The 27,980-nt window shown below is 35.0% G+C and overlaps 1 protein-coding gene and 1 pseudogene across 1 annotated transcript in view; one reads left to right on the top strand and one right to left on the bottom strand.

Moving 5' to 3' along the window:
• Nucleotides 1-27,980, bottom strand: part of CERKL (CERK like autophagy regulator) — a 190,246-nt gene that overhangs the window by 115,533 nt on the left and 46,733 nt on the right. The window contains exon 2 of the mRNA XM_021006410.2: nt 1,412-1,654. Coding sequence (XP_020862069.1) covers nt 1,412-1,654 — 243 coding nt within the window. The remainder of the gene's footprint in view (nt 1-1,411; nt 1,655-27,980) is intronic.
• LOC110221693 (ATP synthase F(0) complex subunit C2, mitochondrial pseudogene) lies at nt 11,725-26,914 on the top strand (annotated as a pseudogene).

The raw sequence follows: 27,980 nt of genomic DNA, 5'->3' as shown, positions 1-27,980 counted from the left end.
CTTGCCTTCTAGATATTCTCCAGTTTATCAAAGTCCTTCTTAAACAATACTGCTTAGAGCAAAGCATACATGCCAGCTGCGACCTGACCAAGATGGAGAACAGTAGGGCTTCCTTGATCCTACAAACTATATTTCAGTCCAAGATAACATTTGCCTTTTTAGCTCCCATAACACATGAATACTGACCTTGCAATCCACTAAAACTCTTAGATCTTTTACAGACAAACTGCTCTCCAGCCATCCTTCTCCTAACTTGTATTTGGGAAGTTTATTTTAAATTCAAATGTAAAACTTTATCCTTGCCTCTCTTGCATATCATCTCATTAAATTTAGCCCAATGTAGCCTATCAAGTCTGTCATCCCCTGTGCTTGCTATTGATCCCCACCTTAGGATCATCTTCAGATTTAATGAGCATGCCAGCTATGTCTTTATCAATCACTGATAAAAATGTGAAATAGCACAGGGCCAACCATAGATCTCTAGGGCACTCCTGCAAAAATGACACTGAATCAGTAACAGCTAGTCTGAGCCATTCAACTTGCTCTAAATTGATCTTATTCTATTGTAATCTAGCCTACCTCTTCATCTTTTTCAACAGAATAGCATGAGATACTTTCTCAAATTATTTGTTAAAATTTAGGTGAGTTTTTTTCTACAGCCTCCTTCCAATTTAACAGTTTAGTAGCCCTGGAAAAAAAAAAAGATGAAAAACAGCTAGTCTGGCATGATCTGTTCTCAAGAAACCCATGTTGACCCTCTGTGATCAATACTACCTTTTCTGGATATATACTATATTTTTAATGAGTCATCCTAGAATCCAAGTTATGCCTATAGATTGGAGACTCTCTTTAAAAAAAAAATCAAAATGATATTTTTCCAGTCCTGCAATTTCCCCATTTTTAACAATCTTTCAAGTATCACTAAAATGACATAGTAACTAAGCACATCTCCTCCCTTTTCTTTTTTCCGGTACCAGAGGATGTTGCTCAATTGGGATTTAAACAGATTAATTTCAATTAGGTACTCTTAAATCTCTTGACTTATCTTGCTTAGCAACTCCATTACCCATTTTCATTCTATCACTTTCTGAGCAAGGCCATCTTTGTTTGGCAGAGAAAACAGGAAAAAAGAAAGAAAAAGAAAAGAAAGAATTGTGCAACTCCCTCTTCTCTCTGTCAGTTATGATTTTCTACCTGCCCGAGCAACAGTCCTCTAACTTCTTGAATCTCACTGAAATAACTCTTTTTTTTTTAAATTTGACATCCTTGTTTTGTTCTCAATGCTCCTTTCCAGATACCTTTCCATGGGCTCTTTTACATTGGAGTGGACAATCATGAGTTGAACAGAAAAGAATGCTCACTTGGGCTTGACTAATATTCTAATAACATATTTCTACAATAAAGTACTTACTAGTTAAAATTTTCTTCAGATCTCTAACCCATAAGAAACAGTGGTCTTCACTTAAGTTATTAAGAGTAAGAGTATAATCCTTTAGTTTATTTTGTTCCTTTTTCATACATACAAAAAGCGTGATACCTAACAAAGTACCACCTTTCTGCTGTTTGGCCGATCGACGCCATTTCAATTTCACAGAGAATAAGTCTTTGAGCTCAATAAATTCCTCTTTACTCAAGAAGCCACATTTGGAATTACCTAGAAAAGAAAACAAAATTTTCAATTAAAAACTAATCTGTCCATTCCGGAAGCTTTTATTCCCATTGCCTAGCATGGTGTCTGGCACATAGTAAGTTTTAATTAATGCTTATTGATTAATGGTAGGGAAACAGGTACATAATGTGCAATGGCTAGTGATCTTAGTCAATTTATAATCCTGCATATTTTTAAAGTGTTGGTTATGCTATATATTCTGAGATAATGCAAAGGAAACAGCATTTGTCATTTTCCTTTTTGTCATTTTGTCATTTGGGAAATTTGCCTAATTATTATTATGAATCATTTCTTAATTGCCAAATCTGATTTTTGAAAACATTTCCAAATCTTCCTCCCGGATATTTTTTCAGTACTTCACACTGCTGACCACTTTCTCTTTCTAGATAAGTCTCTTCTCTGGCACCAGGTCCATAACCTTGGCATTGTCCTCAATTCCTCACTCTCTGTCACACAACATAGACAATCAGTCACCAAATCTTGTCATATCCACAATGATAACATCTCTTCTCTCTGACCCCTTCCCTCTACTCACATAGACACCACTCATTCAGGCCCCTCATCAATTCTCTCCCAACTCCAATCCATCCTCAGTGTGCCACATAAATGAGTTTCCTTAATGGCTGATATGACCAGGTCTCTGTCTCTGTCTCTCTCTCTCTGTTTCTTTCTATCTCTCTCTCTCTCCACATACATATGTACGTACATATGCATATATATGTATATAAATATATGTACACATATATATAATTTTTAAGTATTGGTACATGTAACAGACGTGTGCATATCCACTACATGTACCATAAGTTTTTTTACTTGATGCAAATATACATATATATGTGTATATTTGATGCAAGGTTACTCTATTTCTCCCCAAAATATTTTTATTCAGATCATTAAATATTTCTCAAACATATGTAAAAAATTTAACATTCATTTTTTATTTTTTGAGTTCCAAATTTTCTCTCTACTTCCCTCTCTCCCCCTCCATGAAAAGGAAAACAATGTGATATAGATTATACATGGGAAGTCATGCAAAACATATTTCCATTTTAACCATATTTCAAAAGAAAACACAGATCAAAAAAAAAGAAGGTTTTTTTAAAAAGTATATAGTTATCCCTTCCACATTGCAGGAGTAAATGGCATGGTACCCCTGTGATCTGGAAAATCTGTGTAAAATCCATAAGTGTAGACCCTTCACCTTCATTTTCCTTTAGCAAATCATATAAGAACTTAGCCTACTGGAATGCCTTTTTAAAATAACAATCCTGCATTTCTGAGTTTCTAAACTTTTTCTGTGTCATCTCTTGGCCTTTACATATTGACTGCAGCTTCCATAAAACTGTCAAAAATTCCCATTTAATTTCTTATGCCAACCCAACCCATAATATATTAAAACCGCAGTGGGGAAAGTCATGATGTGGAAGGGATAACTGTACACTGATCTGCATTCAAACTCCATCAATTATTTCTCTGGAGGTGGATAGCATTTTTTCATCATAAATCCTTTGGAATTGTCTTAGATAATTGTATTCATCAGAATAGCTAAGTCATTCACAGGTGATCACAGGAAAATATTGCTGTTACTATGTACAATGTTCTTCTAGTTCGGCTTGCTTCATTTTGCATCAGTTCATATAAGTGTTCCCAGGTTTTTCTGAAACCATCCTGCTCATTATTTCTCATAGCACAATAGTATGTCACCACAATCGTGTATCACAACTTGTTCAGCCATTTCCCAGTTGATGGGCATCCCCTTAATTTCAATTTTTTTGCTACCACACAAATTGCTGCTATAAATATGTTTGTACAGATAGGTCCTTTTCTTTTTGTTTTTCATCTCTTTGAGACACAGATCTAGTAGAGGTATTGCTGAGTCAAAAGCTATGTACAGTTTTATAACCCTTTGGGTGAATTTCCAAATTGCTCTCCAAAAGGGTTGGACAAATTCACAACTCCCCAACATTGTATTACTGCCTCAATTTTTTAATATCCCCTCCAATCTTTCTCATATTAGCTAACCTGATAGATGTAAGGTGGTATTTAAGAGATGTTTAATTTGCATTTCTGTAATCAACAGCGATTTAGAGCATTTATTCACAAGAATGTAGACAGTTTTGATTTCTTCTTCTGAAAACTGTCCTTCACATTCTTTGACCATTTGTCAATTGAGGAATGACTCATATTCTTACAAATTTTACTCACTTCTCTCTATATTTGAAATATGAAGTCTTTAACAGAGAAATCAGCTGTAAAAATTTTTCCCAGTTTCCTACTTTCCTTCTGTTCTTGGCTTCACTGATTTTGTTTGTGAAAAATATACAATTTATATCCTGTAATTCTCTCTATCTCTTCTTTGGTCATAAATTCTTCCCTTTTCCATATATCTGAGAGGTAAAATTGTTCATGCTCCCCTAATTTGCTTTATGATATCACATTTTAAGCCTAAATCATGTACCCATTTTGGCCTTATCTTGGTATATGGTGTGACAAGTTGGTCTAGAACTTGTTTCTGCCGAACTGCTTTCCAATTTTCCCAGAAACTGCCAAATACTGAGTTCTTGCCCCCAAAGCTGGGATCTTTGCATTTATCAAACATTAGGTTGCTATGGTCATTTACAACTGTGTATCATATACCTAATCTATTGTACTGATCCAGCATTTTATTTCTTCCACTGCACCAGATTGTTTTGATGATTACTACTTTGTAGTACAGTTTAGATCTGGTACTGCTAAACTAGCTTCCTTCACACTTTTTTTTCACTAATCTCCTAATTTTTCATTAATAATTTCAATTAATCTCCTTTCATTAATTTTCTTGACCTTTTGTTCTTCCATATGAATTATTTTTCCTAGCTCTATAAAATGGATGTTTTGGAAGTAAAGACTAGTATAGCACTGAATAAGTAATTTAATTTTGGTAGAATTTTTACTATATTGCCTTGGCCTATGCACAAGAAATTAATATTTCTCCAATTGTTTATATCTGACTTTATTTGTATGAAGTGTTTTCTAATTGTGTTCATATAGTTCTGCATTTGTCTTGGTAGGCAGACTCTCAAGTATTTTACATACTGTCTATAGTTACTTTAAATGGAATTTCTCCCTCGATTCTGGGCTTTGTTGATACTATATAGAAATGCTAATGGTTTGTGTCGGTTTATTTTATATCCTGCAACTTGGCTGAAGTTGTTAATTATTTCAATTATTTTTTAGTTAATTCTCTAGGATTCTCTAAGGGTATCACATTTTCTGTAAACAGCGATAGTTTTGTTTCCTCATTGCCTATTCTAATTCCACTAATTTCTTTTTCTTATCTTAATGCTATAGTTAGCATTTCTAGTATGATATTTAATAATAGTGGTGATAACGGGCATCCTTGCTTCACCCTGATCTTATTGGGAAGGTTTCTAGACTATTATCCCCATTACAAATAATGCTTACTGGTAGTTTTAGATAGATACTACTTATCATTTTAAGGAAAGTTCCTTTTATTCCTATGCTTTCCAATATTTTTAATAGGAGTGATTATTGTATTCTGTCAAAGGCTTTTACTGTATTTATTGAGATAACCACATGATTTTTGTTAGTTCTGTTATTGATATGATCAATTATGCTGACAGTTTTCCTAATATTGAACCAGCCCTGCCTTCCTCATATAAATCTACCTGATCAAAGCATATAATCTTTGTGATATATTGCTGTAATCTCCTTGCATTTTATTTAAAAAATTGTGCATTAATGTTCATTATAGAAATTGATATGTAGTTTTCTTTCTCTGTTTTCAGCACCATATTTGTGTCATAAAATGAATTTAGTAGAATTCCTTCTTTGTCTATATTACAGTTAGGGTCTTCTCTCAGGGTGGAGGGGAAATTGTCCCAAGCTTTAGGTTTTTCATGCTTCTCTTTTCAGAGCTAGTTGTGTGGGTCTCTAAGTTTTTGGTGCTTCCAAGGTGGTAGGATCTAAAGAGAGATGTAGTCGTTGCTCTCGTAGCCTGTGCTCAGGTCTTTACACAGGAAGGTACCTTGTTCCCCTGTAGCCACAAATGCTAGTGCTCCTTTTGGCCCTGGAACTGTGACCAGGTCCCCTGCCGTCCTACAGCCTCAATCATTAATGCTCCTTTCTGGCTTGGAAATGTGCCCAAGGCCCCTGCACCTCTATGGCTGCAAGTACTAATGCTCCTTTTTGCACTGAAACTGTGACCCAGAACTGCATATGGACAATGAAACAGGATCCAAAACCCAGGGCCCGCAAAGGGTTCCCTGAAATCTCTTTTTCACCAGTTGTCTGACCTTTCTGTCTGTGGGCTGAGAGCCCCCAAACTGCTGCTGCCAATGTTGCAGCTGCCTCCAAGGCCTGCTGCTAGTGTTGCCAAGGTGCAGATTGTGCTGCACTTTGGGCTTGGTTACCACTATGGTGTGACAGACCTTTCCTGCAGACCTCCTAAGTTATCTTGGGCTGGAAAATTGTTTCACCCCAACCTTTTGTTGCCTCTGATGCTCCAGAATTCAATTTTAGGCATTATTTTAAAGTTGTTTGGAGGGGGATGTTTGGAGAGTTCATTGCCTCCATGCCACCATCTTCTACTCAATCAATTTAACTGAATACTTCACTGAATTGATTATGGTTTATACCCAGACTGTTAAAGCTGGAAGGATCTTGAGAAATCACTTTGTCTTGTTTTTCTTACGCTGTATGGATACAGCTGTTTGTCTTGAATAAGTTCTTGAAGCTAGAAATACTTCCTCCTCTAAATTATTAAATATGCAAATAGTAAAACAAATTATATTACAGTTTTGAATATGAAAAGAGGTCTAATTTCCCTAAACTAAACCCACTCCAATCACTAATGATATTCCCTAAACTACATATTCCCCCAAATAAATAATTATGGGTTTTATTAATATATTTCAAGCCCAGATATGTTCTATAAATCAAATTAATATGGAAAAGATTCCTCTAACTATCTAATATTATAGATGAGTAATCTGAGACTTCTGTGGCTCTGTGTTGCGGTCTGGTGTCTCTCCATGTCTAGCTTTCCTTCTCTGTCTTCTATATCCATCCTTCCTTCCTTCCTTCCTTTCTTTTTTTGTTGTTGTTGTTTCTCTCTCCATCTCATTCTCCCTTAACTGGCCAAGATATGACATATAATTGAATATAGTTTTATAATTTAGTAAATGGAATGCATTATCACCTGTTCCTAATTTGAAAGTTTGATGAATTTTTTTTATTTATACTTCTTGAAAAAATGAAATAAAATATTTTTGTTCATTTGTTCCTTGACAGAAAAGTTTCTCACCCTGCTTAAGAAAAAAGTGTTTATGCACATTAAACATATCTCCATTTCAAAACATTTATCAATTATTTAAATAATCTGCCTTTATTTCATAAATATGTGCCATATATTGATATTACAAATGACACAAAAAATTCTTCAAATAAATTGGTCTAAATTTGGCCAAATTTTACCAATTAATTCAAGACTATGCCTTAGGGTCACACAGTAATAATTATACATTATCATACAACTGTACAAAGTCATTGATGCTTTAAGCAATTTCATCTATATTACCTCTTTTGCTCCTCAAAATGCCAAGATGAGGTAGGAAAGGCACATTTTATTATTCCCATTTAAAAGAAAAGGAAACTGAGGCAGAGAAAAGTGACCTGGTCTAAGATCATATCAAGCTAATTGTAGGGCCAGGTCTGAAACACAGATTTCCTGACTTAAATCCTAGCATTTTCTCAACTAAATAAGTTTTCCAAACTGCTACTGCCAAAAATCCCTTTGTATATTATTTTGTGGTAGTTTTTTTTTTCATTTTCCTTTTTGTTTTAATCTGTGAACTAGGTGATTCTCTGTCTCTACAGCATCTATGGATTTCATCTTTTCTTCATTTTCCAGACAATGAACAATAGGTTCTTCCTAGTTTCTGCTCAGACTTGGCCTTCTGAAATGTTCTACAAGTTTTCAGTATAATTCCTCCAAACCACTCCTTGATTCTACAACTTTTCCAACCCCATAGAAACTTCGTTCTCTGGAAGAAAAATGTAGGGATCATGAATTTATTATCCATGTATTTCCAAACATACTAAACATCCATTCTTTTAGTTAGTTACAAAGTCACTAAAAAAATGAGCCCCAATAATGGTCTGTCTGCTATTTTAAGGCAACCTCCCAAATACTAACAAGAGCATCTTCAATGGCCAAATGAAACAGGAAAAGAATTCAGTTGGTGCTACCCCAGCCAATTCTAATGATAAGTTCTAAGCAATTGCCCTTGAATGACTTTGCCTACCTTCCAAATTAAGTCCCTTTCCCTGTTCTCCCCAAATACCTAAAAATATATTACAGAAGAAGTAATGTCTACGGAATCATAGAGTAGGTTATGGCCATACGTGAATGACCCATTTGCCAGATGCCTGTGTAACACCTTAAAGGGGAATAGGCAAAACATGATTTTAGAGTTACAAGCTTAGAATAAATGTGTTTAGTTATTTTCTAAATAACTGACCAAAAATAATTCCCAAACATAATCTTCCTTCAGAACAAATATTTTTCAGACTGTGCATCACGTCATTATGAAAAAAAATTACCTATTACTTATTATAGCAATGTAATAAGATTAATGTCATTAATAAATCAATCAAATCAACAAGCTTTTAATTGTGTATTATGTGCCAGGTACTATGCCAGGTACTGCTGATACCCCCAAGATCAAGCACTGACTAATTACTACCAATGAGTGAGTAAGTCCAAACGCCCCAGGGATGGCAGTGGCACCCAGATCACTGGACCTGCTTCCAGGTCATCCCTCAAATTCATCATGCAGAGAAGCAACCCCTGCATTGAAAGACCCAGTCATCCCCACCAACTGTTGACCAACTGCTAGCTATAGAACAGACAAACCTGCCAGGCTGAATTGGCAAAGCACACTGCTGAAGGAGAGACAGGAGACAGTATGTGCCAAGTAAAACCCACCACTGCTTCAGCCACCACCTCCCCTCAGACCCTGATGCAGGTGAACCAGGGCCCTGACCCCAAGAACTCTGGGAAGAGAAGTGCTTCCAGACCACGGACCTTGTTTAACTCAGCCCACCCCCGCCTAAGAGAAGCAACCACTGTGCAGATGCAACATGTAAAATGCTTCTTTACTGTAGTCCCCACCTCCTCAGCAGCCACAGTTACTGAAGACCAGGTGGGGAAAAGTTCTCAACACCAAAGTCTTCACCACTGTCAAATTTGATTCCACATCAGAAACAGATATGACTATCAGCGGAACTAATACTGGAAAAGGTACATTCCCATCTGTTTTGCCAGTCACTGCACCCTAGGGACTATGGGACCTTTCCATATGACTTGCAGCTGAAACCTCCTAAACGTGTTCTCTTCTCCTAAAAGAATGTGAACTCCTGGAGAGCAGATGCCATCTTGCTTTTCTATTAGTATTGCCCATGCTTAGCACAGTGTCTGGCACATAGTAAGTACTTAATGCTTTTTCATTCATTGTTTCCACAAAGCAATCCCCGCCCACTAGAATTAACAGTCTAACAGGGGTGTTATCTAGCTGCCATGATCACTTATTAAATTTGAAGAGGATTTCATTTCACAAATTTTATAGACATAATATTGATAATTTTAAGGGAAAAAGTCTCATTTTCTCAGTCTAACTATATGATCTTCAGGATAAAATTAGGACACTGAATATTATCAAATTAGGGAAAATGCCAGTTAAAGTTTTCAATTGATTTAAGGGTTACCCAGGAACAGTTTTCAGTGCAAATTTAGATTTTTAAGTTGAGATGGATATAAAGAGGGACCAGCCGGCTTTTCTAATGGCAGAATATTCAATGACTTCCTAGAAATTCAAGCAAATCAACACTCCATGAGATGAAGTAAACTCATAAGACTCTATAGAAAGTCCCTCTAACCTACAAATGATGCTGATAGGTTCTATAGATCACCCAAACAGTAATTCTTAACCTTTTTGTGTATCATGTATCTCTTTAACAGTCTGGTGAAGCTTATAGACCCCTTCTCAGAATTTTAAATGCATAAAATAAAATGCATAAAAATGCCCAAAAAATCAATTAGTTTGAAATAGTTATTTAAAAACTTTTTAAAACAAATTCATGAACCCTAGGTTCAGAGCTCTTCATCTAAATTGATAAGCTAATGCAAGATGGGATTTTTAAAAGGCTAATTAAAAGGAGAAAATGAGCATTGTTTAAAGAAAGTCATTGGCCCCCAAAAGACTTTATATTTGGATGATCTAAAACAACCTGGATATGATATGACAATAAGAACAAGTATCATTGTAAGTAATCATACTGAGAGAAGATTATATTTTATAGGAAGTGCTCCAAGTATGAGACCAATTAAAAACCACTTTTATGTCTAACGTCTATGCAGAGTTACCTTAAAAAAGACTTTGGCTCCCTTCAATCCCACAGGAACCAGGAGGAAAAATTAGCCTTAATTTGAAAACTAAAACTGGAAAAGCTTAAATATCCCATATCAGCAAAAGAAGAGTGTCTATAAAAATCTCACCTACTACATTCATATTCCTATGCTAGTAATATATGTGTGCTATACTACAATTCTACTACAAACAAAAATAAAACTTTCACTAATGTGGACAAAAGTTTCACTTACAATAGGCATCTAATACATGTACATAGAACATACACAAAAAGATAATGTCTTTTAAATAAATAACATAGAGGAGAATATCGTAAGTAAAAATAGTCATTTTTCACTGGTAGAAAAATAGCAACTTGTTATATAAAATAAATAAAATTGTATTTACCATTTTTAGAACATATGGTAAAATCTTAAGAATCAAGCATAAAAAATTTTAAGTTGTCTATGAGAACTGAAATTATACAAATAATGTATTATTTTGGTTTTAGATGTGCTTTATCATTGAAGAACTATTTTATCATTAGTATCATATCAGTTATAGCTAGCTGTTTCAGAACATTAACTGTCTTCTCACATTACTTACAAAGATACTGGGTACCATCTGTTCTTGAAAGGGATTTAAGTATACATCTATTGGATATCATGCTATTTATTTAATTCAGCACCCACTTCCTATTGTTGTATCTTCTGGGGGGAAAAAGTCAATTTAATTACAGGGAATAAAGATAATCTCTCCTGCCAGGTTATCCTGTCACCATGAGAGCAAAGCAGAGACCTGCATAAAGTAGGTTACAACAGTTAGGAAGAAGAATAAGACCCACAGCACTTAAGAATATTTAGCAGAGGTTTAACAAAAATAGAATAGTGAATTGCACTTTTAAAAATATTACTGTAAGCTGAAGGCTTGTCGAAATCAATCTTGGCACATCTGTCTGATGTAGACCGTAAACAGGATTAGAGCTGGATTTATCTGCTGGACGCTAATTGTGCTTGCAGTGTCTGCACATGTCCACATTTTAAAATACTGCCTGAAAAATGAGCCTGCCTGATACATGAATCCTTAACAACAGAGTTTATGTTCACACTTATGGCATATTAGACTTTTAAGCAACATGGAGTCTAACATTCTGGGATGTTTAGAATTACTTATCTAATCCCCTAATTAAAAATACAAGATTCTGTTTGAATACACCACACACTGAGTTAAATATCTGTGAAGCAAAGACCAATAAATTTGAATACACTTTAATTGTAAGAAGACAACAACAATGTAATTGTTAACAACTGGGTTAAACTAGGGTTTAAACAAACAAGGTTACTCTTGCATTTCAGCAAAAATGATTTTTTGAAAAATTGAATGCCCTCTAGATTAAAGATTTAACAATTATTAATACAAAAGCCTAAACACAAAACATTAGAAAAATATAGCAAAAGTAGTGAGGAGAGGAGCTAATATTCACTTTCCTAATAGGAATTTTCTTGAGATACTAAGAAAAGCTGCAATCTACATCAAAATCAGCATTAAAAAAAAAACAAAAAAACAAAAATACTGATTTTTTTTCCTGATGATAAAAATATGTTGAATTTCAACTATAGGTTTCTACCCTACATTGTCTACATTATGGCTGAAGGCTTAGCTAATTCCAAGAAGAATTTAAATGTCAGTGATAAACAGGTATTTTCCATATGCTTCAGACTGAATAGTTATCTGTCAAGCCCTCAAATCAGGAAGTCAAAGCAACCTCTGTGCTTTTTTAAATGCATTCCTGAAAGGTGCTAACAACAAGAAGGCACATAGATATAGATATACATATACACATACACATACACACACACATACACATATATACACGTATATACCTCCAAATACATATGTATATATATACAGATATATACATATATACTTCCAAACAAATAATAAATATCACACAAATGCTGATTCCTCATTACTTTTAATTAATAATTTAATTAATTAATTAATTAATTAACTAATAATTAAAATTACTTTTAAAGTAATTTTGTCATTAAGAACATGTGGTGAATTTTTACCTCTCATAATTAGCTCTTTTAAGCAGTTACTTCAAAACTTCTACCAACATTAAGGAAATGTCATTCCAATGCTAAATATTCATATGAAAAGAAAACATCAATCATCAACATGCTTTATTTAACACAAAGTCAATCATTCACTAACCATAAAAATCATGATGACTGTCATCTAAGGGAATGGGCAGTAAGACCAAAGACAACATATTGGACTATGTCATCTTTATTAGCTTTCAGCAAATACATATCTTTAAAATTCAAATTTTCTTATACATTTTAAATATTATCCTCTACTTTATTTGGAATAAAAATAATTGTAACATGTTGAAATATTTTCAGATAGCAAATACTATAATTAATTGGTAGGCTTATTCTCTCCTCTAGTTGCTTTGTATTTATTGATCTCAATATTTTGTATAATCTCAGTTGAATATAAGATCTTGCAGGGGCTGTTTAATTTTGTTCTTTCTTGAATGGTTATATCTGTAATACTATATATCAGAATGTACTCAATTATATTTTATCATTTTCACTTTAAGATGAGTAGGGCAGCTATGTACAGTGGTTAGAACGCCAAGCCTAGAGTCAGGAAGACTCATCTTCCTGGTTCAAATCTGGCTTCAGACACTTAACAGCTGTGTTACCCTGGCCAAGTAACTTAACCTTGTTAACCTCAGTTTTCTCATCTGTAAAACCAACTAGAGAAGGAAATCACAAGCCACTCCAGTATCTTTGCCTAGAAAACCCCAAACAGGGTCACAAAGAGTCAGACAGAAGTGAACTACAACTACTTATTATTGTTACCTTTGAATGCTTTTTAGGCTCATCTTACGGATGTTACTTGTTCCAGTAGTTCCATGATTTTGCTATATCAAGTGCACATCCGTGAGTTTTGTCATATACACACACATATATGTATATACGTATGTGTGTGTGTGTGTGTGTGTGTGTGTGTGTATATATATACATATATATATATACATATATATATGTGTATATATATATATAATGCCCTTTACTTTTATCTGAATTTTCCTGATGTCTAAATGAATATCGTATGAATGAAAAAATATTTATTAAGCACTTACTATGAGCAAAGAACTATACTACTAAACACCAAGAATAGAAACAGAAAACCAGAGACAGTTTCTGCTAGTAGGGGAAGACAATATATTTGGAAGTTTCAGGTGAAAGTCAAACAGTCCTTAGTTCAGTAGCAAAACAGATGGTAACGAATCTAGCTTAATGCCATTTCCATTGACAAAATTATATCCATTTCTGATATCAGACCATTTGACAGTGGCAAGGACTCTGGTGTCCAGAACTTTCTTTTCTAGATCTTCAGGAGCTGTGGCTACTGTGGAAGCAAAGGCTGCAGCCCTGGCAGCGGAAGTTGCCAGGTGACCTCTACACAGAGTTCGCTTCCCTGGACAATAACAGTTCCAGGGGTTGGGCTGTAAGCAGATTCAGTAACATTAACATGGCTGGGACTATTAGAGGGTTAGAAATTCCCTACCATCTATAATTCTTTTAGTGTGGCGCCACAAACAGATGAATTTAATAACTGCATTTTAATCTTAATGATGATTATGACAGCACAGTAATTTCTTTAACATTGACATTATATATAACTCCTGATTGGTTGTATGTGTGTGTGCTTGTGTGTGTAATGGTGTTGCCAAACATGGTCACTGTGTCCTTTGGTTCTGTTTAACTGTGTTTCTTTGTGAAGCATCTTCTCTGGAGTGATCCCACAACTTCTACTTGCTATGAGATCTCCTAGGGGATTTATAATCTCTGGTGCCTTAAATTCATGATTTGATCTCTTCTCTGCTTCTAGGGATCACACATTTTGGAAATTCCATCACTGACTTTCCATGCTGGGTATAGACTCCTATTGAAGAGGAAGAAATGGAAATAAATGCATTTTCCTCCACTGTTGCCCTTTGGTAAAAGGGCAAGGAAAAAGACAAAGAACAATCCTTTCTCAAGAGCTGAGGGTTCTTCCATATCTGGTTCTCCTCTCTATTGCTAGAGATCACACTCTTTAGAAGGAAAGGAAGGAGGAAGGATATAAGTATCCATAGATAGACAGACAGACAGACAGAAATAGATAGATAGATAGATAGATAGATAGATAGATAGATAGATAGATAGATAGATAGATAGATAGATAGATATAGATATGGACATGTAGAACCTGATACAGGCCAGGCTTTACAAATATTACCAGATTTTCTCCTCAAAACAACACTGTGAGATAGGTGCTAATTTTACTCCCCATGTTATAGGTGAGGAAGCAAAGTAGACAGAGGTTAAGTGACTTGCCCAAGTCATATGGCTAATAAGTGCTCAAGGCTGGATTTGTACTCAGGTCTTCCTGACTCCAGGCAGAGTACTCTATCTGCTATACCACCTAGCTGCCTCTAGCTTTTTGGGTCTATTTCCTGCTTCAACTGTATCTCTGAGTTGGCAGCTTGCTTTTTTACAAGTCACCAGGGAAGCAGCCTATATTCAGCCAGAGAATGACAAGCTATCCTTCTAAGTTCATGGAAAAGAACCCCTTCCCAGCTTGGTAAAGGAATAAAAAGTACTTAAATATATTAACATCTTCTTTTTAGTACTTAAATATATTAGCATCTTCTTTCTGGAACATGTAATTTCGTCTGTTTGGAGGAGGGCATGAAATTAAGTGTATCAGTAGTATCCTCGCATCTCACCCAAACTATATTAGTACTATAATATAATAATACATATTATACATTAGAATTATAATACAGAGAAGAAAGCAAATTATGAATTCAAGGCACCAGAGATTATAAATCCCTTAGGGGATCTCATAGCCAGTAGAAGTTGTGGGATCACTCCAAAGAAGATGCTTCACAAAGAAACACAATTAAACAGAACCAAAGGACGCAGTGACCATGTCTGACAACACCATTACACACACAAGCACACGCAAATACAACCAATCAGGAGTTATATATAATGTCAATTTTAAAAAAATTACTGCCCTGTCATAATCATCATTAAGATTAAAATGCATGTATTAAATTCTTCTGTTTGTGATGCCACACTAAGAGAATTATTTATATTCATTTTATGATATATTCATTATATTATTTATGTTCATTTCAATGAGGAGAAAACTGAGATTCAAAGGGGTTCAATAGTCCCTGGTAGTCAAGTCAATAAATATTTATTGAATGAAAATATGTGTGTGTGTGTGTGTGTGTATAATGAACATATGTAGTTATATGTGTGATATTATTATATAATATATAATGAATATGTATATGTACATATACATATATAAACTTAATGGTGTGGGACAATTTTCCAATTACATGAAAATGAGGGATAATATATAAGATAATAAATAATTATGCATGTATACATACATGTTATATATTCATATATGTGTATATGCATATATTATGTTTCTATGATACGGGTATGTAAAGATTATACAAGAAATCTTTCTAATTAAATTATAATTTTATGAGGGACTACTTCATACATATTTGTATTTCACATACATGGTCCCTGGCAGTCAAGTCAACAAATATTTACTGAATGAATATACATACACACACACAAACACACACACACACACATACACATATGTATATATATAAATATATATATGAAATGAATAATGTATATGTACATATACATATGTACAGACTTGAAGGCATGAAACAATTTTCCAATTATGTGCAAATAACGGGTATAGATAAGATCATAAATAATTATGTATACATATATATGTATATATACTATACTTATATGATATGTGCATGTGTATAAATATATATATATATATATATGAAATATTTCCAATTAAATTATAATTTTTGAAGGAGGGATGGTATCATACATATTTGCATTTCACATACCTGGTCCCTGATAGTCAAATGCACAAATATTTACTGAATGAATTTTTATAATGAACATGTATATGTATATTTATACATACATACAGACTTAATTAAAGGTATGGAACAATTTTTCAGTTTTGTGTAAATGCGGGGCATAGATAAGATCATAAATAGTTACATACACACATATATACATATATGTGTATGTATGCTTATATTTATATATGCACCTCTACAAAGATATATATGAAATCTTTCCAATTAAATTATAATTTTAAAGGAGGGATGATATCATACACATTTGCATTTCACATACATAGTCCCTGGTAGTCAAGTCAATAAGTATTTGTTGAGTGAATGAATGAATGAAGACATCTCATTAGCTCTACTGCTATCTAGAAAATGGCTACAATTAATCATTTCCTCAAAACACGATTAGGGTTTTTATTTTACATGGAAATAAAAGTAATAAATAATATTATAATGTCCAGAAAGGCCCATCTCAATCAGATTTCCCTATTTCTTCACCCAATTCCCTATTTTTTAAAAACCTTGGCATGATCTTTGACCTCTATCTCAACTTCCAAATCAGTTGCCAAATTCTATATATTCTATTTATGAGTTGTCTCTTGCATCTCACTCCTCTGAACTCCCATTGCTACCACCATAGTGTTGACCTTCATTCCCTCTCTGCCTATTACAGTAATTTCATAAACAGGTCCTTCTACCTGTATTCTCCCCAATCCTGACTAATTAAATCCAGCCTTCATATACCTTCCATGTTAATTATAACAATAATAAAGAATTTTCAGAGTTTGAAGGGATCTTAATGGCAATCTAGTCCAAACTATAGCTAAAGGAAATCCCTGTTATCATAAACTCCATTCAGTCTCTGTTTAAAGACCTTCTCTAAAGAGAAATCACCATGTGCTGCTGTGCCGTTGCCAGTCATCTTGACATATGTCTTTCCACTGGACTCCAATGACTTCGTAGGAGAGAGTGAGGCTGATGACTTTGTGCATCTCTGCCTCACTTAAATCCAATTCACTCACAAGTCAAGACTGGGCCCTTGTGATGTCATTCTTCCTCTTCAAGAACAAAGGATGTCCCCAGAGGCCTTGTGATGGAAAATGCTATCCACATCCAAAGAAAGAACTATGGAAGCTGAATCGCTATCATTTTTTTTCTCTTCTGTTGAGTTTTATTTCCTCTTGCTAATGGTTCCTCCTACTGGTTTTAATTTTTACTTACAACTTCACTAATGTGAAAATATGTTTAATAGGAATGTAAATGTATAGCCTATATGAGATTGTGTGCCGTCTTGGGGAGGGTGGTGGGGAGGAAGGGGGAGAAAAATTTTAAACTCAAAAGAATATGGAAGTGATTGTTGATAAATCAAAATAAATTAATAAAAAATTTTTTAAAAAGAAGGAAGGATGAACAACAACAAACACCACATCCTGGGGCAGCCCATTCTACTTTTGGATAGCTCTGTTAGGAAGTTACTGTTTCATTGCAGGTATTGGGGCTGTTGCTATTGTTGTTTTCCTGCAGTCAAGCCTAAATTAGCTTCTTTGTAGCTTCCATCTATTGCCCCCTGGAGCCAAAAAGAACAAATCTAATTCCACTTCCATGTGACAGCCAGTCAAATGCTTAAACCCCAGCATGTTGCACAGTTCCTGACACATAGTAGGTGCTTTATAAATGCATGGAGGCTTCACTTGACGTGACTGGAATGCATCTATCATCTCTCCCCTGTGTCATTATCTTCAAGCTAAATTTACCCAGTTCCTTCAGCCAACCCTCATATGACATGGACTCAAGGCCTTTCACCTTCTTAGTTCATTTTCTCTTTAAGTTCACCAGCTTACTAATGTGTTTCATAAACTGTGATCCCCAGAACTGAACATAATCTAGATGCCCAAGGACAAAGTACATAGGGACTACCACCTCCTTCTTCCGAGAAATCTCCATATATGTAACCCAGCATCAAATAAGCTTTGGGAGATGAAAAGACCCTTTTCAAATAGCTGTGTAACCATGTTCCTCCCTCCCCCGCTGTCCCTTTATACTTATGAAGTTGAGCTTTTGAACACAAGTGTATATCTTTTAAACACAAGTGTAAGACTTTACTTTTATTCCAGTAGAATTTCATCTAGTTTGACTAGATCCAATGCTCTAGCCTGTTAATATAACACCCTTTTATATCCTATTATAATTTAATATATTAGCTCTCCCTTCCAGCTTTGTATGATAATACAATCTGTGCCTTTATCTAAGTCACTGGTAAAAATTTACAGAACAAGGCTAAACACAAATTTCTGTAGTACTCCACTAGAGAACTCTTGCAACACTTCTATTGAATATCTAAAGACTACTCTTTGAATATGGTCATATAACCAAATATGAAATCATCCTATACCTACATCTTCTCCACAGGGATGGTATGAGATATTTTATAAAACATCATGCAAAAATCTAGGTAGTCTATATCTAGATTGACTAACTGATAAATATTCAGAGATATGAACAAGAAGTTTTCAAAGAAAGAAATCTAATGTATTGATTGACAGCTGTATTTTAAAAAGTGTTCCAAATCACTAATAATCACAGAAATGCAAAAACCACTCTGAGGTTCCAGCTCATATGCACCAGATTTTCAAAGTCTCCAAAGAAGAAAAATTACAGATGTTGGAAAATAGAAACATTAATGCATGATTGGGGGAACTGTGAACTGGCTGGTCATTCTGGAAAGCCATTTGAAACTATGCTTCAAAAGTCACTAAACTGCATATTCTTTAACCCAGCAATATCACTACTACCCTCTTTCCTAAGGAGATCAAAGAAAATGAAAAAGGACCTCTATTTATAAAAATATTTATAATAGCTTTTATTGTAGTGGCAAAGAACTGAAAATTAACAGGGCATCCATCAATTGGGGAGTGATTGAACAAATTATAGTACATGATAGTGGAATTCTATTGTGCTATAAGAAATTAAGAAAGGGGCTGTTTCAGAGATCTTGGGAAGATTTGTAAAAAGTGACATCAGTCATTTTTGTTTGGTCATTTTCAGTGAAAAGCTCATTCTCTTTTACAGAGAAAACAGAAGCAAAATAAGAATTGAGAACTCTGCTTTGAAAACAAACAAAACAAAACAAAAAGCATTTCTGTCATCCTTAGCTTTCTTTTCAAATTTCATCTTGTTCAAGGCTTTAGAACTGCTGACATTGACACAATTTTTATAGGACACCTTTATATTCACCCTCTGTTGCCTGGCCTGACTTCCTTCTATATATTTTTTCTTTTCTTTTTTGGAGATCTAAGTTGGTTCAGGAGTTCCCTATGAACCTGCATTCATCTCTTCAGACAACTCCTTTTTACCATCGTGCCATAAAAATGTCATTCTTAAGCATCTCCCACCCCTCCTGAGCTGACTTCTCCTGAAGAATACTAGTTCATGAGATCCTACCCATTTTTGTCCTGAATATGTGTTCCCAAAAACTAGAATGCACATCTGTCAGAACAACCTTGAATTTCCTCTCCCTTTTTATCAACAGACTCTAGGAAACAGCTTCCACCTCCTGCTGGGGTTTACATTATTTTCACCTCAGCATCTAGGCCCATGCCTTCCTGCCCTTCTGCACTATTTCTCACAATATTTCCAATAGCTGAAATAGCCTCCATATCTTTTCCACTTGTTGAAATACTATGCATTTTTTAAATCCTAGGTCATATGCCATATCCTTCTTTGAACTCACCCAGTCAGCAATATATCTCCTCTCATGTCTTACATAGTACTTCATTTTATACTTACCTTATTGTACTGTATTGATTATGCAAGTCATATCCGCTTTAGCTCCATGGGGCAGGGGCTACACCTTACCTAAATTTTGCATATAATTCAAAATCTAGGACAGCATTATGTAAAATTTTAAAGGCTTTATCTCATTCTCCTACCAAGATTCCACTCTTTTTCCATCTCTTCTCAAACCTCAAACTATCACTGAAAAGACTGAGGCCACCCAACCAGAACTCTCTTAAATCTTTAGTCCAAAGTTTCTATGATAAGAAACTCTTTCATCCTGTCCTTTGGTCACAGGGGTATTACTACTTTTCATTAACACTAGTCCTGCTCCTCATGTCCTAGATTCTGTTTCTTTACACCTCCTGTAGGTGCTTGTCCCAGTCATCATTTCCTTTCTCATAAGCCCTTCTCCTACTCCCACCACTCTAATAAGATGGTTTTTTAAAGGCTACCCAATGTTAAAAAGTTATAATTGAAAAAAATTCAATTTAATTCAACAAATATTTATCAAGCACCTACCATGTGCAAGGCAGTTTGGAAGAGGTGCTAGGGACATAGAAACAAAAATGAAAAATAGCTCTTGCTCTTCCAAGGAAATAACACTCCATTGTGGGTTGGGGAGGGGCATGGATCCTATGGTACATAATCTCAGCTGGGCCTTCCCTGTTGCTCAAAAATCTTTCTTTTATACAACCATCAGTTCCCAATCTCATTTCCAAACTTTTTCTTTCCTCTCTTCTCAACCACAAGCTCCTCCCACCCACTTATAGCAGACAGATTACCCTTCTACTGCAGCCTTGGACAAAAACTTCCTAAACCCACTTCCTCTATTTCTTAAAAAAAATGTACTCTCTGTTCACAAAGAAATACCTGCTTCTGACAGACTAATCAGCATCCTTTATCCTAATCCTAATCCCTATCTTTTATCCCTATCCTAATCCTTCATGCCACCTCTAAGAGTTATCATTCATACATCTTTAGTCTTCTCCTTTCCACTCACTTCTTCCCACATATCTGAAATCATGGTCCTGTGTTCTAGTTCCAAATAAAGCCTTTCCTTAATATCATCTCCAGCTACTGATATCTCTCTAATTCCTCTCAGGATTAAATTTCTTGAAAAGTTGTCTATATCAAATGCTTCTGTGACCTATTCTTGATTCAAATCCTTTAGCTTCTGTTCCCACCAATGTGCCAAAACTGCCCTCTCAGTGGTCATCCATGACTTCCTGATTGTCAAATCCAATAGTTTTTATTGCAAATTTTCATATTTTTTGCAACTTTTGACACTGCCTTTAAGTTAATGATCTCTCTTTTCTCAGCTTCAGAAATGTACATTCTCCTTCTACTACAATCCAACCACTCCATCTTTGTTTATCTTCTCCAGCTTTTTGTCCTTAATTTAGCTATTTCTCAAGGCTCATATTTGACCTTCTTCTCTTCCTACACACTCTCTCAAGAATCTCATTCACTCCTAAAGGTTTTATTCTAGTTATATGCAAATAACTCCCAGATCTCTCTCTCCAATCTGAATTACAAACTCACAGAATTTAAAATTGGAAGGAACCATTCAACACAAACAACTTCTATCATCTCCTTAACCTTGATACTAATGCCTCTTTTCTGGCTGCCAATATTGAGCTTACAATCCCCTGGTATCCCAAGCTCGCAATCTGTTAAAAACTCTAGATTTTTTCTTTGTTATTTTTTGTAGACCAAGTGCTTCCTCCTCTGATCTCGCTTTAATGAAATTGATTCTTTTGAACCCAATGTTATATTTATCCATGTTACTGAATTTTATCTAATTAAAATCAGTCCAATTCTTCTACCCTGTTAAGATTTTTCTTCCTAGTTTTATGTCACCTGCAAATACTAATACATCTATATTCTTATCCAAGTCATTCCCCGTGACAGAGAAATGGAAGCAAAACAAGAGAGAGAAGAGGAAGGAAGGAAGGAAGGAAGGAAGGAAGGAAGGAAGGAAGGAAGGAAGGAAGGAAGGAAGGAAGGAAGGAAGGAAGGAAGGAAGGAAAGGAAGGAAGGAAGGAAGGAAGGAAGGAAAAGGAAGGAAGGAAAGAAGGAAGGAAAGAAGGAAGGAAGGAAGGAAGGAAAAGGAAGGAAGGAAGGAAGGAAGGAAGGAAGGAAGGAAGGAAGGAAGGAAGGAAGGAAGGAAGGACAGGAGGGAGGGCAAATACAAAATAATTTCAGGAAAAGAATACTATTAGCAGTTGGGGAAATCAAAAACGTTCTATCAGAAATGGCAACTAAGCTATGCTTTGAAGGAAGCTAAGGTTGAGATGAGAAGGGAGAGTTTCAGGAAACAGCCTTTGCAAAGGGATAGAGGTTGAAGATGGAATTTTTATATGAAGAATAGCAAGTAGGCTAATTTGCTGGAATGTGAAAAGCATATTCAGTTAAGAAAGTTAGTTTGTAAGCATACTGGAGAGGGTATTAAAGGCTGGATGGAGTAAACACTTTGTTCTAGAGGTAACAGAGCCATTTAAAGCTTCAATTGGAGAGTGTCATAGTCAGGCCTACATTTAACATATATCACTTGTAAACTGAGTGGAGAATGAATTGGAGAGGGGAGTAACAAAAGTCAGGGAGACCAATTAGGAGAATATTGTAATAAATACCTAGGAAGAACTAAATTGGATTGGTGGCTTAGTGAGTTAAAGAAAGGATGAGTTGGGTGATAGAAACAATAGTTATTATGGAGATAACACAGGAACTAACAAATGATCTCATGAATAGTAAATATCTGAGATGGGACACAGGGGTGAGCTGGAGTCAACTCATACTGGCTCAGGAGAGCCAATTTTCACTGGGAAATAAACTACAAATCAGAACTTGATTTATTGTTTTGCTGATTGTCTAGACTTAATAAAGCGATGGAGAAAATGTTAACAATGCATATTAAACTTAAAAGTGTGTGAAGTGTACTTTTTTTTTGAGAACTGGTTGTTAAACATTTACCAGCATGTTCTTGCATCGGAATCTCCTAATTCTAACTCTAGATCTATCATTCTACAAACATCATTTTATTTTCTCCAAGTATCTTCTCAATATGCTGAGAATTTAATACAATTTTGTTTGCTGACTAATATCCCTAATACTTTTAAAAAAATTAGCCACTAGGTAAATTTTGTAAAAAGGCACTATGTTCTCCTCACTTTCTAGTGCAAAGTTTTCTCCTTCAGTAAAATAAATACCAACTTCAGAGATAAGGTCATCTTAGAGGACACTGTGACTTTAGGAACCTAACCACAAAATCCCCAGACCCTCAGATGTCCTGATGGTCTGAGCAATGGAAGAGTAATACAATCAGACTCCAGAAATGCTGAACCCAATGCCAATCACTCTGATTTTCCCATATTTGTCTATGCAGATGTTAATAGAGAAATAGAATCACAGAATTCTGAATCATGTAAAATAAAATATTAATCTGAATTCAAGATGTTCTAAGAGACTCATTCATTTGTTCATTAAATAAATATGTATTGTTTCTAGACAGAAAAAAGCAAAGAATGGTTTAAGGACTATAATCTAAGTGCGGTATTGTTAAGGATTTGTTTTATCAGTGAAAATCTAGAAATTCATAGTAACTATATGTGTAATTATTGTTTTTTCCACAATAGAATATTATAAACTAAGCATATATTAATTTCTTGTTGTTCTTTAAAAAAACAAAAGTAGCCAAAAAAGCCTCAATCACTAAGAAACATGAAAAAAATACAAAGGGTAAAACATCTTCCCTCTGTCCCTCTAAATTAAATTGATGTTGGGCTTAGGCATAAACCATAGGCTTAATTTTCAAAATATTTTTGAAGTTTTACAGATTCAAAAATATTAAATAAACTTTGTGGATTAAGCTACCTTCTCATAACTAAAAATCACTCTCACAAAAATTATGAACCTTTGTCTTTTTCTTTCAATTAAAAATAAATAGTACTTTAAAACAAAAAATAAATCAAATTTATGAAAGTTATTAAATCTTTCTGAAAAGGCCCAAAAGCTCATTCAAAATGACTCGACTTTTAGATTTTTATGCTCAAAACATAAGGATGTATTATTCCCAAGTAAGAGAGGTGTTTTTTTTTCCAAGAGAAAATGTATCCAACATAAGATAATAATGAAACTTGGTACACAATTTCCATTTTCTTATGGCTAGATATGGGACTATTTCTAGAAGCCCAAATAACAAATATTTAAGTGGTACAATGCCTGATAATATGATAGCTTTGGGAAGATCTTAAATAGTCATTATCAGTTATAAAAATAAATTATGCATATAATATGCTCCTGTATATGGAGTACGTCCAAAACAAAGTTTAAAATTTATAATATGCCATTTTCTCTTTGGTGCTGCAATACTTTTATCACTGTTTTAGAAAGATAAATTTGATATCAATATGATGTGACACATCTGCATCAAACCTTAATTTTGCTCACAGTGAGAAGTCGCAGGATTAAATAACACTGTGCAGTCTTTTAGAAAAGTTTATTGCTTCCAGATGGATGCAAGTTTCCTTTCAGCAATGATTACATCTGATATGCACAGGGTGCCAACATTATAAAGGACATGGACAAAACGTTGTCTGATACGTCAAGATTTTAAAAAAAAATAAGACTTCTGATTAGCATTACACGGGCAGTCAGATTTTGACTAATTTGGTTCAATCTTTGGATGAGATAATTATCCTGTAAACGTTTAATAAAACAGCATTAAATGCAGCATAATTTATGAACTTGGATGGTAGCTACTACATGAGAAAACACAGACAGCAAAGTGTCCATAAAATGACTGCTAGGTCAGGATGCCTGCTCTTTGCCCCCATGTTGTGCAGGGCCATGTGTTACACTGCATGGTGCTTGCTACCCAAGTGTCCACCTGTGCTCAAATGACAGAATAAACATCGATGTTTATTTTGTTTAATACAAAAACTGTTGAATACATACCATAATCCAGTTAAGCCCAGGTACAACTCAAGATATTGTTGTTAATTTAGTGCTGTTTGGTTTCTTTAAGGTTGATGGAAAATTACAATTTCGAGGTTTTGGTGGTGGTGGGCTTTTTTTAATAGTATGTTTCTCAAGGGTCTAATGAATTGCAACCGGAGAAAATAAAATCCTTCATTTCATGAAGTCTAAATAATATGCAAAACACTGAGGAATAAACGGTAAAAATGTTTCATTCAAGAATGAAAAAAGCTATATCTCTTGTCTAGTTTACCAAAACAAGACCGATATAAACTTTACTTGCTAAAAGGAAGCATGAAAGTTAAAGTAATCAGTCATTCAAGGCCCAATTTTATGCAAAGTAAAATTTTGTCACCTCTAGTTTATTATTTCCTTGCATATAATTTTCAAATATTCTTATGCTAAGCATTATCTGATTGTTACATAAATTAGTATAAAACCCAAAGTGACTTATTTCTATTATGATTATGGTGCTGATAGAGCCAAAGCAGAGTAAACCGTTAGTTTTCTGAAAGTATATTAACTTTTGGGTAATTGCAAGCTTATGTATATGGGAGGCCGCAATAATTACTCCCCATACTTCATTTCACTCAACAAAGACAGAAACATGAAAATAAGCTTATATCTGAGTATTCTATCAGAAAAGTTGGAATTAAGAATTTCCTATTCATATCTTCTTTAAGAATAAAATAATTCCTTCATCATTTAGGAAATTAAACATTTAATGTGTTGATATAATAATAAATTTTTGAAGGAAAGTTCTTCTTTATTTTAAATTTTTTTTGAAATGTGACTGTGTTGTGATAGTACATGACCTTCATCCTCTCCAAAAAGGGCTTTGCAACTACAATGTTATGAACATAGCTAATAGCTATAACTAAGTTAATTTATTTTATTATTTATTCATTTTTCTATAAAGAAGAACTGAGAGCATGTGTATTCAATTATGCCTCCATAAAGTAGCAAGAACGAATTAGAGGTAAAATTGTAACAATATCTCCATAGCATATTCCCCTTACTATGCTCCCTAGAAGTGAAACAAAAAAATTAAGGGGGTGGGGAATCCCAACAAGTTTTATATTCTCAGAAATCACCATCTTTAGGTACCATCTTCTTTGTTTCTCATTTCCTTTTTTTAGGGATTATACAAAATGTCTTTCATATCTACTATGATATTCTTGTGCTCTGAAAATTGCTTCAGGACCAGTCATTTTTCCCCATCTTCCAAGATCAGACAAGTTGTATTTCAGCACATTACCATGGCATGCAGGTGACCCTGGCTTCCCAAGAGTTATGCCAGTAAGGCATGAGTATGTCACATTCTATAAGGCAAAAAAAAAAAAAAGACTTCAAGTAGAGGGTAAGAGATAGACCGCATATCTCTATTTCTAACTAAGTTCAGAGAGGCTCATCACCAGGTTGGCCATAGGGCAATTACTTTTCTGACTTCAGAAACTCTTTAAGACCATGCCATCTATAAAGTTGTACAGAGTTGTGATCTGCATTGGTAGAGAGGGTATCCACAGCAATGAAATTACAGACTATTAAAGGAATGGACATTGGAAATAAGTTCCTTCCTAGATTTAATCCACTGAAATGCTGTGAAGAGGCTAGAGGGTGGGAATAATATTCTCTCTATAGGAATTACTAAAGTCTTACTCTTCCAAAATATACCTATACCAAGTCCATCTTTACTCCTGCTCTTAGGAGAATTTCTCAGCTGTTGAATCAACCATTATCTGTGGTGGTGCTAAACCAACCAGAGGTCCAAACACATGAGAGGCACAACATCTTAACAACACTAGATCTTCTGACCTCACTTGTCTGGAGATGTGGTTTACAAACCAAGGCTATCTATCTCAAGGGACATTGACACAGTACCCAAATTTATCAGGGCTACGGCTGCCACTGTGAAGAAAGTCAACTCTGGGGCTACAATTGGGACTGCATTTGGCAATATCAATTATTCTAGGAACATCTCCCTGAAGCAAGAAACTCTTCTCTTACTCCATCCCGGGTTTCATCCCATCTGAGGCCATGAGGTTCTTTTGCTTAATGGCAGCTTTCCTCAACCTCTTCACTATGTGGAGCTGTTTTTAATCCCTACCCTTCCTTCTCCTACTGCTCCTGGTCTTTATATGCCTCATCTACCCTGTGTGTACCTTCCCCATCATTTTCCCAGGCAGCCCTGGCAAAAAAACCATCAATTCAGCATTTGGCAAAAGGAAGACAAATACATACTATATTACTACATTAGGTCCCTTTACTGACATTTTAGGGCTGGCTAGAGATATAACATTTGTCAATAGAAGGGGAACCCAACTCAACCTGTTTCCCTACTCTTGCTAGAGAGGGAGAAAGGGTAGGAAAGAAAACAAAGTAATTTGAAAAGATTAATATTGACAAATCTATAAACTAACTTAATTTTTAAATTAGCATTGGTCAAATAGACAAGTGATCTCATCAATTTGGATGTCTCCTCCAGTGATGTCAATCACAAGCCATCCATGCCTGCCCATCCTGTGTAACTTTTGTCCATGTTTCCCATAAGTTCACCAAAGGTGATATATCCAACCATGGAGAAGTCTTCCTTACTCTCTACTTACATTGCAAGGATACCAGAGGAGCACTCAGAATGTCCACCAGACATCCCTCCCTCTCACCAGATAACCAGCCCATCTCTTCATTTATACATTTCTTTAATAACAGCTTTTACTCCTGTTATTCTTTGAAGTTACTAATTGGTGGTGTATTGTAGCTCCACAATGCTCCTCTCACTCCCCACCCCCATCTGTGATATTCATTTTTAATTCTTCAGAGAATGTCATATACATTACATGCTTTTTTGTCCCAATAGCAACACCCAAAGAAGGTTGGCATTAAATATATGGGCCTTTGCTTTCCAGGAAAACATGGGGTCATTAAAAGGACATTATAGTTTCCCATACTACAATGCTCTTTTAATAACTACAGATTGCTCTCCTCCTCTTGTTCAACTCTGGGCCCAAACAACCACCCACATATATATTGTCTGCCCCAGACAGACACACTGACAGACAAGCTCCACAGGTGGTCCGTCTGACTGCCCTTCACAATGTGGAGCACAGACTTTTTCACTCATTTGATCTTCCCTCTGTGATGGGCAGGCCAAACTCTTGAATGGTCA

The sequence above is a fragment of the Phascolarctos cinereus genome, unplaced genomic scaffold, assembly GCF_003287225.1.
Source record: "Phascolarctos cinereus isolate Bilbo 61053 unplaced genomic scaffold, phaCin_HiC Scaffold_726;HRSCAF=1367, whole genome shotgun sequence".
Classification (NCBI taxonomy): domain Eukaryota; kingdom Metazoa; phylum Chordata; class Mammalia; order Diprotodontia; family Phascolarctidae; genus Phascolarctos; species Phascolarctos cinereus.
This window is presented reverse-complemented; position numbering and strand designations above follow the sequence as displayed.